At 45.3% G+C, this 14,687-nt stretch overlaps 1 protein-coding gene across 1 annotated transcript in view; it reads left to right on the top strand.

Moving 5' to 3' along the window:
* Positions 1–14,366, top strand: part of LOC122928581 (C-Jun-amino-terminal kinase-interacting protein 4-like) — a 116,434-nt gene extending 102,068 nt beyond the window's left edge. The window contains exons 24-27 of the mRNA XM_044281562.1: positions 1,681–1,791; positions 3,345–3,482; positions 5,174–5,275; positions 13,678–14,366. Coding sequence (XP_044137497.1) covers positions 1,681–1,791; positions 3,345–3,482; positions 5,174–5,275; positions 13,678–13,787 — 461 coding nt within the window. The 3' untranslated portion in view covers positions 13,788–14,366. The remainder of the gene's footprint in view (positions 1–1,680; positions 1,792–3,344; positions 3,483–5,173; positions 5,276–13,677) is intronic.
* Positions 14,367–14,687: the final 321 nt, after the last annotated feature.

Below are 14,687 nucleotides of genomic sequence, written 5' to 3'. Positions count from 1 at the left end.
CAGTCCACTGCTTCCGCAGGTCCCCCAAGGTCTGGAATCGGTCCTTCTCCACAATCTTCCTCAGGGTCCGGTCACCTCTTCTCGTTGTGCAGGGTTTTCTGCCACACTTTTTCCTTCCCACAGACTTCCCACTGAGGTGCCTTGATACAGCACTCTGGGAACAGCCTATTCGTTCAGAAATTTCTTTCTGTGTCTTACCCTCTTGCTTGAGGGTGTCAATGATGGCCTTCTGGACAGCAGTCAGGTCGGCAGTCTTACCCATGATTGCGGTTTTGAGTAATGAACCAGGCTGGGAGTTTTTAAAAGCCTCAGGAATCTTTTGCAGGTGTTTAAAGTTAATTAGTTGATTCAGATGATTAGGTTAATAGCTCGTTTAGAGAACCTTTTCATGATATGCTAATTTTTTTAGATAGGAATTTGGGGTTTTCATGAGCTGTATGCCAAAATCATCAATATTAAAACAATAAAAGGCTTGAACTACTTCAGTTGGTGTGTAATGAATCTAAAATATATGAAAGTCTAATGTTTATCAGTACATTACAGAAAATAATGCACTTTATCACAATATGCTAATTTTTTGAGAAGGACCTGTATTTACTTCCACAAGAAAATGTTAAATTGACATAAAACTGGTAATATATAGTATAATCATCTGGTTCTGAAAGCATATTGAGACATAAGACACCCTGCCAGACGTCCCCTGTGCTCGGCTTTCAGAGAATCATAGTAACTGTGTACTGGTTTCTATTCACCAACAGCAAGCTGAGATCTTAAAAATAGAGAGAAATTGAAGCCCAGGGTATAATAGACATTATATTACCTCCAATGTGAGTAAATAAATATATAGTTACATCATCAGTAAATAATTCTCAGTGTAGTACCGTATACTGGTAAACTCCTTATGATGTGTATATAGTGAATGTCACCATTCCTGACATGTCTGATTTAAAGGGTTTGTCCACTTTCTGGCTACGGTTGACCATTGCATATGTAGGATGACTATATGCCACCTACTAATATAGCCTGTGTTCATATTATGTGCCATTTGCTAGATTTCATAAGCCATTTCCCCTTGTTAGACAAATCTTTTGTGCTGTCCACATAAAGGTCCTGTCCATAAGATGGCCGCTGATGGAGGGTCATGTTACCAGTCACATCACTCAGCCTCCTCCATTCTAACACGCCGTACCTGCACTGAACTGCCGGCAGTGACCTGCAGATGGCAGGTGCAGTGTATGTGAATAAAGGAGACCTCACATGGAGGTGATTGGTCTGGTCCATCAGCAGCCATTTTATGCACAGGACCTCCATGTGGACAGCACACAAGTCTTGGCCAACAAGGGGGCATGTCTTATGAAATATAGAAACTGACACAGAATTTCTACACAGGCTCCTCCTATTCCTGATGTAAGCTTATGAATGAAGGTTCAACTGGATGTTACCACTCGGAGGTGTGTCCCTGCACATGCGGATACTGCCCAATCAGTGCTGGCAATGCCAGACTGCAAGGACACACCCACGCCCCTCCCCTACTTGGTAACACCCAGTTGTACCTTTATAAACCAGGAATAAAAGGAGAATGGCATCAGTTATTATTACATCAGTCACTAAACCAGAGGTGGCAGCTCCTCTTTAAGATGAAAATAAAATGTAAAACCGTTTTTTTTACCGTTTTTGCAGGTTCGAGCAGCTTTATGTCTATGGCCCAGGTCTCTGCACTGTCTGTATTCTGTGAGCGCTTGTGGGTCGGCACCTCCTGCGGTGTCATAGTTTCTATTCCTTTCTCCAAGGGTAAGATTATTTATGGACGCCCAGATATGATTGATCAGACATATATTTTAGCAATGCCTTTGTGAAATGTTTGCTGTATTCTCATTTTAATTGACTGGCGTGTTCTGAAGCTGGCCATACACATTAGACTAATGTCGGCCAATCTGTGTATAGAGGGGTTTGACTGCCCCCTGCTTCCGGACATCAGGGGCGGACTGGGAACATAAATACTAAAAGTGGCCCCGTTTTGTGGTCTGGTCCAAATTGATGGAAGGCAAGGCCAGTAATACCATAGTGTGGCATATTAGACCACCCCAACAGAGCCAAGTGCCACAGTCCATCACAGAATACTGCCAACAGCACAAAATACATCCCCAAAAACTTCCACTGGCAGGCTGCGAGGAGGGCCCAGGCAGCACCCTCGGCATCAGCCCACCAGGAAATTTCCCTGTAAGGTCTATGGCCAATCCGCCCCTGCCAGACATGTTAGTTTTCAGCATGCCAAATTTTGATCTTTTTCCGGTCATCCTCTCCCGGTTGAAATAATCATGCTTGGTCCTCGTTCACTTATCAGTAACTGTGTAGCATGCTGTCTTTTCTTTCTCAAACTTTTAACCCAAAATATAGTGTTCTAGAGGTGTCGGACCTTGAAAACCATCTTTATTCTTGCATTGATCTGCTGTTGATGCAATTGTCCATGAAATATCCTAGACTCAAGAGAGAAAACTATGGGGGAGATTTGTCAAGACCGGCTATTTGGTCTTGATATCCCAGGTGTGGACTGGCCATACTCGCTACAGGGAAATGTCCTGGTGGGCCGATGCTTAGGGGGCCGCCCCCCCTCACGGCTGCTGTCTGGGTACATAACGATCTGATGCTCTCAGCATTAATTAATGCTAGAAGCATCTGGTACTTATACACCTGGCAGAATTCTACGACTGCTGTGAGCTGCTCTAGATTTCTGGTTTCATTTGCAGCAGAAAACGGCGGCGTAAATGAAGATAATTATGTTGTGATGGCTGGTTACTCCCCCTTTCAGAAAACTGGTGAGGGTGGTATAAAAAATGTGGCACGCACACAGGGTGTCAGTTATCAAACTGGTGTAAAGTAGAACGGGCTTAGCTGCCCATAGCAACCAATCAGATTCCACCTTTCATTTTCCAAAGGAGCTGTCCAAAATGAAAGGTGGAATCTGATTGGTTGCTATAGGCAACTAAGTCAGATCTACTTTATATCGGTTTGATAAATGACCCCCACAGTTTTTGGATAGAGAATAAGTTGTTATGGGACAACCTCTTTAACTTTTTCAGCAATTTGTGCTACAATGGCTCCTCTGTGGGCGCCCATGACCCTATCGCCAGTCCTTCCTCACACCACCAGATGCTCTAACTTAAAGAGATCTTCCCTCCCTGACAGATCCACTTTAGCAAAGGATAGCTTACTCATTGTATAATTCAACTTTCTGTTATACTCTAGTGTTGGGAAACCTGTTTAACTCAATCATTTGATTGCCCCACTTAGTAAAAAAAAAAAAAAAAAAATCAGCTCTTGTAATGAATGTGCTATACTTGTAGGAACACTGGAACAGTCTGGAGAAGTCAAGGACAACAAGGATATCTTAAATCAGACGAGCCCCTACTGTTCCCTGGAGCATGCACAAGTCTCGTTTCACGGTCACAGAGATTCTGTAAAATTTTTTGCATGTGTTGCAGGTAAGACTCTTATGTGTAAAATAAAAATACAAAAATGCAGTAAAAAAAAAAAATTAAATCACCTCACTGATCCCCCACCTATTTCTTACAGACTCTTCTGGGTCTCTCTCCCGTCTTTACTCCCTGGGAATGATTTCTCAGCTGACCACTGTCTGAGTCTGCTCACCCTTAGGGCCTAATAGGCTTTTGCACACGGTAGGCCTGGACGCTACTGTTAAGGTGGATTTAGACGAACCTATAATCGTCCAGATTATCGGGAACGACCATTCCTGCGAACACTCATTCCCGATAATCTGGCGATCCAAATGTGTCACCAGTCACTCGATGAAGAAGCAAGACATTTGTTTATCGGGTGATCCTGTCGTTCGTGCAGACACATCAATCATTGTGCGGTCTGCTGCCCAGAAATAATGATTCTGTATGGGGACAAAGGAGCACTATTACTGTGAAGGAGATCTTCTTCACTGACCGAGCACTTCCTTTCCGACAATTGGCCCGTGTAAACCCACCTTTAGGCATCCAGCTGCCATAGTAAATCTCAGCACCCCACAATCACATTGTATGAGGGCCATTAGGTTGATTGATGGAGCTTCTCCCTACGTAAGCCAGTCAGATGCTGTGGTCAGCACTGACTGCAGATCTCAGTGGTTAAACAGTCGGGATTTGAGTTATGTCTTGATCCCAGCCGTTACAGCGGGAGCGTCTGTCAGTCACCACTGAGCTTCCGGTAGGATCGCCACCGTTCACTGAGGGCGCTCAGCAGTTGATACACACGTCTTTGCACGAGTAGGCACAGTCTGTTTACGTGTCATAAGACAGTTCCTCAAGGCTGCATATAGGGTGGGAAAAGGATGTAGTATCATAGCCCCCCTGCCCCCCCCCCCCCCCCTCCCGAGTCCCTTTCCACATTAACAGTGCAGTCTTTCCAATCCGGCCAAAGGGGTGCAAATTTTCTCTTCTTTTATCCATAATTCTGCAATGCCCAACTGCCGTGTGCAGTCAGTGTAGAGACGGCCAATCTGTCTCTTGGGTGCGGAAGGGTGCTTGAAGCTACTAACCCAATCCAAATTGCAGTGAAGTCTGTAGCCTGAGGCCTGCATTACCTTCGCTTCTTGCCCACACACTCTCCTTTGAAATGACTGCTCTACATTCTATTAGATTTGTTTTCTCTCTTCCTCAGAGTCTGGCACTTATTACGGTCACTTTTTCTGGTTGTGTATCCCTGTCTACTGCTTCTCTTCTCACACACACTACCTAGAGCTCACTCCCCAGCAGCTACTATCTAGAGGGGTGGGACCTGCCAACACCTGGTAACTGCATCTAAGAGGCTGGCAAATTAACCATATATCCCTATATACGGCCTTTAACGATACATTAACCCCTTTAGCAGTGACCACTGGGACGCTGCACTGCTTCATTCATACTGACGCACAATGCTGCCATACGTATGATCCTTGTGGGTCATAGCAGCTGTACCCATCCCCATCAGATGGCTCTAGCTATAGGATAAGTTTATTTGTGACTCAACCCCATTAATATCTAGGTTTAAACAAGCAGGAGATAAATTTGCACATGGTGTGTATCAACCTGCAGGATTTCCTGCCTCCTCCGGAAACAAAGCGTGACATGATGATGCTTTATACAATGCATGAAATGATTATTATAGTACTAAAACCGTGTTTACTCAATAGGTTACATCAACCCTTCTTTGCCAGGAGGTGGCAGTGGAAATACAAGAAACTCAAGTATTTTAGTGATGAGCGGCGGTGAAGGATACATCAACTTCAAGATTGGTATGTACTCCGTTTAAGATGGATGGATAGATAGCAGATCGATAGAGACTTGAGGTAGAGAGACTTGAGGTAGAGAGACTTGAGGTAGAGAGACTTGAGGTAGAGAGACTTGAGGTAGAGAGACTTGAGATAGCGTTTGGATGGATAATAGATAGGTAGACAGTGGAGTACCTTCAGTGGAGGCAGACGACGCAACTGCTATGGGGCCCCATGGGAAGAACTTCTTTCTCTTCACGAGGTGCAAACACTGCAATTTCATACAACCGCCACTCCTCTAGAGTCCACTACAATTTACTCAAAGCTGAAACAATTTCTTTGCATTGTGCTCCCTCTGAGCACAATGCAAAGACGTTGTTTAAGCTTCCAATAAATTGTAACCGCATACATTTCTATGCACTGAGCGCCCTCTAGTGGTGGCTGCAGGCAGCCAGCTTTGTAATAGACGTGAAGCAGGAGATTTATCAGTGTATTTTTGCCAATTGTCTGATGTGAACACATTGAAAAATATGGTGGTCAGAATGAATGCCATATTTATTAGGTACCTGTTCCGCTTTTTTCCAGCATAGAAGTCTGATAAATTTGGGTGAGGTGGAGGGAGACTTTTTGCATTACAATTTCTTTTTCTTAAAATTTCTTCCACTTGTTAGAAATCTGGGGCATTGAACTTTGCGGTGCGACTTATTGATATACGTGTATTGTTGCAGTTAGCGTGGCAGGGGGGGCCATGTTAAATTTTGCTATGAAGCCTTCTAAGATCTTTGGTTATATAAGTAGATAATGGATAGATATTAGTTCCCTTCCTGTACCCACTCTGATCTATCACTGCACCTCTGTCATCTTCCCGGCCAGTGACATACTGATGGCTGCAGCAGTGTTGCTCCATATACCTGTGCAGCCAATCACTGGCCTCAGCGGCCTTGTTCTGTACAACGGTTAACCCAGTGATTGGCTGCAGCAGTATACATAATGCCACCATTGGAGTCAAAACAACACGTCTGGGAAGATGTCAGAGCGGCTTGAAGGAAATGAGGCAGAAAGGGAAGGCACTTTTTTCATGTTTTACCAAGCCAACCATCCATTACTTTTTTTAATTATACAACCTCTTTACCTTTATGGTTTTTCTTTTTCTTTTCAATTGTCTTTTTATTCAGATTTTACAGGATAATGATTAGAGACCATAAATGTTTTACAGGTATAGATTGCATAATAGCCGGTCGTAACTTGTGAAACTTACAGCTCTTCTATAGGAATGTGCAGTCATGATGTTGCTAATTAATACAGAAGAGTCCAGGAAATATATAAATAATGCATTATATGATCACCCGTAGTTGTACCTTGACCTATAACAGTATTCCTTAAAAAGAAAACGCAAACAAAGTAGTAACATATGATCAACTTAAATCGTTTGCTGTTTATTAAAATCATCTTAAAAAGTAAGTGAACTTGTAGAATATTTATGCAATATGTATAAGTGAGGGTGCGAGGGATCAGGGGGAAGGTCATTATGGATTGTCTAACCCGAGATCACAGTCTTCAGATTTCTTTAGAAGAAAGAGGTAAAACTAGTGTTATAGTTGTTGCGTTCGTCTCATGTGTGTCTTAAGCACAGTTGTTGTTAGGGTCGTCTGTTTATATATGGTTAAGGAAGGAAGGAGCTTTATGGTAAGTTATCCACTGGGACCAAAGCTTCGTAAATCTAGTGTGTGAATGGTTAGCAAATGCAGCTATTTCTTATTCTTCAATACTATATATTTACATAGTAACATAGTACATAAGACACCTGTCCATCCAGTTCGGCCTGCCATCCTTTAAGCCGAGGAAGGCAAAAAAAAAAACCCTGTGAGGTAGAAGCCAATTTTCCTCACTTTAGGGGAATAGAAAATTCCTTCCCGACTCCAATCAGGCAATCAGAATAACTCCCTGGATCAACGACCCCTCTCTAGTAGCTATAGCCTGTAATATTATTACGCTCCAGAAATACATCCAGGCCCCTCTTGAATTCCTTTATTGTACTCACCATCACCACCTCCTCAGGCAGAGAGTTCCATAGTCTCACTGCTCTTACCGTAAAGAATGCTCTTCTATGTTTGTGTACAAACCTTCTTTCCTCCAGACACAGAGGATGTCCCCTTGTCACAGTCCTGGGGATAAATAGATGATGGGATAGATCTCTGTACTGACCCCTAATATATTTATACATATTAATTAGATCTCCCCTCAGTCGTCTTTTTTTCTAAAGTGAATAACCCTAATTTTGATAATCTTTCAGGGGACTGTAGTTGCCCCATTCCAGTTATTACTTTAGTTGCCCTCCTCTGGACCCTCTCCAGCTCTGCTATGTCTTCCCTGTTCACAGGAGCCCATAACTGTACACAGTACCTCATGTGTGGTCTGACTAGTGATTTGTAAAGTGGTAGGACTATGTTCTCATCACGGGCATCTATGCCCCTTTTAATGCAACCCATTATCTTATTGGCCTTGGCAGCAGCTGCCTGACACTGGTTTTTGCAGATTAGTTTGCTGTTTATTAAAATTCCTAGATCCTTTTCCATGTCAGTGTGTTTTTACCATTTAGTATGTACGGGTGACTTGCATTATTCCTTCCCATGTGCATAACTTTACATTTGTCAGTGTTAAACCTCATCTGCCACTTATCTGCCCAAGCCTCCAATCTATCCAGATCGCTCTGTAGTAGTATACTGTCCTCTTCAGTGTTAATTACTTTACACAGTTTAGTGTCATCTGCGAAAATTGATATTTTACTATGCAAGCCTTCTACAAGATCATTAATAAATATATTGAAGAGAATAGGGCCCAATACTTACCCCTGAGGTACTCCACTAGTGACAGTGACCCAATCTAAGTGTGTACCGTTAATAACCACCCTCTGTTTTCTATCCCTCAGCCAGTTATTTAACCAACATACAGATGTTTGATCTACTTTGTTCAACCATTGAGATAGAGAGGGGCAAAGTGGTGTTCTCCATAGAGGAGGGATAAGGAGTTTAGCTGCCACTAACATGCATGAAAGTTGAGATCTTTTTTGCACGCTTTGTCGTTCTTCATTCCAACCTAGAAGGCAAGTAAAGGCAATGCTAAAGAGAAAATGGTTTTGGTAGTCTCCAAAGCAGAGGTCCAAAATGTCGCCAACTTAGAGCATGACCATCAAGTGTGCAAATACGTCCCTCTTTCTGAGTTGCATCTCCAGCAGGTGTCCGGTATAGAAGGATACCGTCTATTGGTTTTACCCGGGGTAACTTACTAGCGGGTCAGTATCTTATACGAGTTTTCTTGAATTTGGATGCATAAGGATGGTCCATGGTAGTATTTGTAGATGTTAGATATTGCTGTGGGTGATAAGCTGAGTAGAGTTGAGCGGACACCTGGATGTTTGGGTTCGGCAGGTTTGGCCGAACTTGGAAAAAAAAAATCGGGTTCGGGGCCCGAACTTGACCCCGAACCCCATTGAAGTCAATGGGGACCCGAACTTTTGAGCACTAAAATGGCTGTAAAAATTTCATGGAAAGAGCTAGAGGGCTGCAAAAGGCAGCAACATGTGCTTAAGAGCATGGCAAATGCTCTGCAAACAAATGTGGATAGGGAAATGAATTAAAAAAACATAAAAGACCATAAAAAATAAAAATTAGGAATGATGTAGGAGGAAGAGGTTGAAAAGGCGGTGAATGAGTGGATGTGGCCATGTAGGCTCACGCGGCGGTCTAGGTGGAAGCGGTGGCGAAGGAGGAATAGGTAGCCAACACAGATGTGTGTTATTTTGCATTTTTACATAGTGCTATCCCCCAACATATTGGGACATAGGATGGATGGTTGAGGCTGTTAGAACTGTCTATTCTGCACAAGGTACAGACAAGTCTTGTGGGAACCAGGCCTGATTCATTTTAATGAACGTGAGCTTGTCCACGTTGGCTGTGGACGGACGGCTGCGTCTGTCTGTGATGACGCCCCCTGCCGTGCTAAATACACGTTCAGAGAGTACACTGGCTGCAGGGCAGGACAGCACCTCCAAGGCATACAGGGCAAGCTCTGGCCATGTGGACAATTTGGAGACCCAGAAGTTGAATAGGGGAGAACCATCAGTCGCTACGTGTAGTCGTTTGCACAGGTACTGTTCCACCATGTTGTTCAAATGCTGCCTCCTGCTAACACGCTCCATATCAGCAGTTGGGGCGGTTGTTGCGACGAGGTAACAAAGCTTTTCCACATGTCGGCCATGCTAACCCTGCCTTCTGAGGTGCTGGCGCTGACACAGCTGCGTTGGCGACCTCCTCCTCCTCCTCCTCTGCCTTCACCTTGTGCTTCCACTTGTCCCCAGCGTCAGTCGGGAATGCTCTCAGGAGCCTTTAGTCGCGCATCTTCCGATCACACTCCAGTGAGGGAATTAAGGACGGCACATTGTCTTTGTAACGGGGATCCAGCAGGGTGGCCACCCAGTAGTCGGCACACGTTAAAATGTGGGCAACTCTGCAGTCGTTGCGCAGGCACTGCAGCATATAGTCGCTCATGTGTGCCAGGCTGCCCAGAGGTAAGGACAAGCTGACCTCTGTGGGAGGCGTATCGTCTGCGTCCTCCGTATCCCCCCAGCCACGCACTAGTGATGGGCCCAAGCTGCATTGGATGCCACCCCGCTGTGAACATGCTTCATCCCCATCCTCCTCGTCCTCAAGTAGTGGGCCCTGGCTGGCCAAATTTGTACCTGGCCTCTGCTGTTGCAAAAATCCTCTTTCTGAGCCACTCCTAAAAGACTGGCCTGAAAGTGATCGAGATGACCCTTCTTCCTCCTCCTCGTCCTGGGCCACATCCTCTTCCATCATCGCCCTAAGTGTTTTCTCAAGGAGACATAGAAGTGGTATCGTAACGCTGATAACGGCCTCATCGCCACTGGCCATGTTGGTGGAGTACTCGAAACAGCGCAACAGGGCACACAGGTCTCGCATGGAGGCCCAGTCATTGGTGGTGAAGTGGTGCTGTTCCGCAGTGCGACTCACCCGTGCGTGCTGCAGCGGAAACTCCACTATGGCCTGCTGCTGCTCGCACAGTCTCTCCAGCATGTGCAAGGTGGAGTTCCAGCTGGTGGGCACGTCGCATATATGGCGGTGAGCGGGAATGCCGAAGTTACACTGTAGAGCAGACAGCCGAGCGGCGACAGGATGAGAACGCCGTAAGCGCGCACAGACGGCCCGCACTTTATGCAGCAGCTCAGACATGTCGAAGTTGTGACTGAATTTCTGCACCACCAAATTCAGCACATGCGCCAGGCAAGAGATGTGCGTCAAATCAGCTAGTCCCAGAGCTGCAACGAGATTTCGCCCATTATCGCACACCACCAGGCCGGGCTTGAGGCTTCCTGCCAGCAAACACTCGTTGGTCTGTTGTTCTATACCCCGCCACAACTCCTGCACGGTGTGGGGCCTGTCCCCCAAACACATTAGTTTCAGAACGGCCTGCTGACGTTTACCCCTGGCTGTGCTGAAGTTGGTGGGGAAGGTTGTCACTGACTGGATGAGGAGGAGGAAGCCGAGTAGGAAGAGGAGGCAACGGGAGGCAAAGAATGATGCCCTGCGATCCTTGGCGGCAGAAGGACTTGCGCCAAACAGCTCTCCGTCTGGGGCCCAGCCGCCACTACATTTACCCAGTGTGCAGTTAGGGAGATATAGCGTCCCTGGCCGTGCTTACTGGTCCACGTATCTGTGGTTAGGTTGACCTTGCCACAGATGGCATTGCTCAGTGCACACTTGATTTTATCTGATACTTGGTTGTGTAGGGAGGGCACGGCTCTCCTGGAGAAGTAGTGGCGGCTGGGAACGACGTACTGTGGGACAGCAAGCGACATGAGCTGTTTGAAGCTGTCCGTCTCCACCAGCCTGAATGACAGCATTTTAAAGGCCAGCAGTTTAGAAATGCTGGCATTCAGGGCCAGGGATCGAGGGTGGCTAGGTGGGAATTTAAGCTTTCTCTCAAAGGTTTGTGAGATGGAGAGCTGAATGCTTCCGTCTGACATGGTGGAGATGCTTGGTGACGGAGGTGGTGTTGTTGGTGGCACATCCTCTGTTTGCTGGGCGGCAGGTGCCAACGTTCCTCCAGAGGCGGAGGAAGAGGCTGAGGCAGCAGTAGAGGGAGCAGGAGGGGCCTGAGCCCTTTCTTGGTTTTGAAGGTGCTTACTCCACTGCAGCCCGTGTCTCGCATGTAGATGCCTGGTCATGCAGGTTGTGGTAAGGTTCAGAACGTTAATGCCTCGCTTCAGGCTCTGATGGCACAGCGTGCAAACCACTCGGGTCTTGTCGTCAGCACATTGTGTTAAGAAGTGCCATGCCAGGGAAATCCTTGAAGCTGCCTTTGGTGTGCTCGGTCCCTGTTGACGATGGCCAGTAGCAGGCGAACTGTTTTGGTGACGGCTGCTCTGCTTTTGCACCCTGCTCCCGCTTTTGCTACGCTGTTGGCTCGGTCTCACCACTGCCTCTTCCTCCGAACTCTGAAAGTCAGTGGCACGACCTTCATTCCATGTGGGGTCTAGGACCTCATCGTCCCCTGCATCGTCTTCCACCCAGTCTTCCTCCCTGACCTCCTTTTCGTTCTGCACACTGCAGAAAGACGCAGCAGTTGGCACCTGTGTTTCGTCATCATCAGAGACGTGCTGAGGTGGTATTCCCATGTCCTCATCAGGAAACATTAGTGGTTGTGCGTCAGTGCATTCTATGTCTTCCACCCCTGGGGAAGGGCTAGGTGGATGCCCTTGGGAAACCCTGCCAGCAGAGTCTTCAAAGAGACTGCTGCAGGTTCCCCGTTATGCACGGGGGTGATGTGACAGACTGATGGGCATGGGTTTTAGGCGCCACCTGTGCGCTTTCTTCAGAAGACTGGGTGGGAGAAAAGGTGAACGTGCTGGATCCACTGTCGGCCACCCAATTGACTAGCGCCTGTACTTGCTCAGGCCTTACCATCCTTAGAACGGCATTAGGCCCGACCAAATATCGCTGTAGATTCTGGCGGCTACTGGGACCTGAGGTAGTAGGTTCAGTAGGACATGTAGCTGTGGCAGAACGGCCACGTCCTCTCCCTGCACCAGAGGCTCCACCAACACCACCACCATGACCATGACACTTATTAGATCTTTGCCTCATAGTTAGCGTTTACAAAGCAAAGTAAAAAGTGGTTAGGTCTGTTAAAAATAATTAACCGTCAATAAAAACCCTGATGTAGGGTATTGCACAATTATTATTTTTTTAACTCTATATGACAGCGGTATTTGTGGTCTAAATGTGACACTCCCTTATGCACGTCTTATCCCAGATGTGCAGTATATTAGTGGTTTTTTTCACCCCACTAACCAAAAAGCCGTATTTCTGGCCTAAATGTGACAGTCACTTATGCACGTGTAATCCCAGATGTGCAATATATTAGAAGCTTTTTTCACCACAGTATGCCAAAGCCGTATTTCTGGCCTAAATGTGACAATCACTTATGCATGTGTAATCCCAGATGTGCGGTGTATAAGAGGCTTTTTTCACCCCAGTATGCCAAAGCCGTATTTCTGGCCTAAATGTGACAATCACTTATGCACGTGTATTCCCAGATGTGCACTATATTATCAGATGTATTTTTATAACCCCAGTAAGCAAAAAGCTGTATTTCTGGAGTTGCAGACATGCAGATAGCCTGTGCTGGTGCACTATCGTTGCATAAAATGGCTGCCGATTATGTATTGATATTGACTAACTGAAGAAAAAAAAGTTTGTTTTCAGCAGTAGTTAGCTCAGGTCAGGCTTAAAAAAATTGTGCACTGCACCCACAAAACACATTTGCTGTAGATCGCTGAGTAAAAAAGCAGTTCTTCATAAGATTTCTCCCTGATCTCTCCCTCACAGCAGCTGCAGCCTCTCCCTACACTAATCCGAGCAGAGTGACGGGCGGCACTACATGACTCCAGCTTAAATAGAGGCTGGGTCACATGCTGCAGTTGGCCAATCACAGCCATGTCAATAGTAGGCATGGCTGTGATGGCCTTTTGGGGCAAGTAGTATGACGCTTGTTGATTGGCTGCTTTGCAGCCTTTCAAAAATCGCCGAACACCGAACCAGAACTTTTACTTAAATGTTCGGGTCCGGGTGCCGAAAACCCTAAAGTTCGGTACGAACCCGAACTTTACATTTCGGTTTCGCTCAACTCTAAAGCTGAGTCATAAGTCTCTTTCACAGAGGCCAATATATGCTCGCTTAATTGGGACTGACGGATTTAATATAAGGCTGTAAATTTTAGATAGCACCATGACTGGTGTATTATGGTGCGCTGTTAGAGTTTCAAATTGTGTTAGTTGCCGTTCTAGCGTGCCTACAAATGTATTACTTTCATGGTTTTATATTCTTATTTTTACTTTCTTAATTTAGGTGATGAAACTGGAGACACAGAGGAGGGTTATGGAGAACGTCTACAAACAAACCCAAGATACAGGAGATCAGAAAGAAGCCATCTCATTGTTTGGCAGATACAAACCTAATGACTGACATTAGCCTACACTGAGAAGACTGACTTGTTATGTCAAATATAAACGTTTGGGCTAGTGGTTTGTTACTGTGCGTACAGTGAACTGCCTTAATGTAAAACTGGACATTCTGGGTTCTGTGCAATTTGAATCTCTGGGATAAAGTCTGGTTGTGCTGTGGATGTTATTTAATTTGTATTGTCTGCCGGAGATGTCATTCAGTGTTGCTTTTTGAATTTTTGAAAAGTATTTTTTTTTAGCATGAACAAATATGTGTGGCATGTCAACTCTATATGGGTTTATTATTGCTCATTTTTAGACATACCAAAATGTACAGCTGAGGCTTTGTCTGCACATACATTGATGGCATATTGCTAGTATCAGTGGGGCAACTTCCCTCCCCAGACAATCGCAATGACCGCATTGCTGGAAGAGAGCACTGCCACTGACTTAAAGGTTGTCACCAAAAAATTGTATTGGGGCAAAATGTCATGACCCGGAACAAAGCCCCTCAATTATTACACCAATCAAAGCAAGTCCGAGTAGAAAATACCAAAAATATATCTTTATTATTTAATTATTATTTCATGATAATTAAAATCACAATATTAAAATGGTTGGTGATGCAAACACATACAAGGCTAACAATGCGCTAGCAGGGAATACAGGCTAATGGCTTCATGTAAACATATTGCTGGACAATTGATCCACCTAGATATACATGTAAATTATTTTAGGACCGAAATAAAGTGCAAAGTGTATATGCTCGTTTCACATATATATCCTATTGCAGCCCACGCAAAGTCAAATAGCATCCATATGTATGATCATACCTCCTGGGGTTGCAGACGGCTTTTAAGTTATGATCATACATATGGATGCTATTTGATTCTGTGTGGCCCACAATAGGATATA

The sequence above is a fragment of the Bufo gargarizans genome, chromosome 2, assembly GCF_014858855.1.
Source record: "Bufo gargarizans isolate SCDJY-AF-19 chromosome 2, ASM1485885v1, whole genome shotgun sequence".
NCBI lineage: Eukaryota > Metazoa > Chordata > Amphibia > Anura > Bufonidae > Bufo > Bufo gargarizans.
The sequence above is the reverse complement of the archived record's forward strand: the minus strand, read 5'-3'. Positions and strand labels throughout refer to the sequence as shown.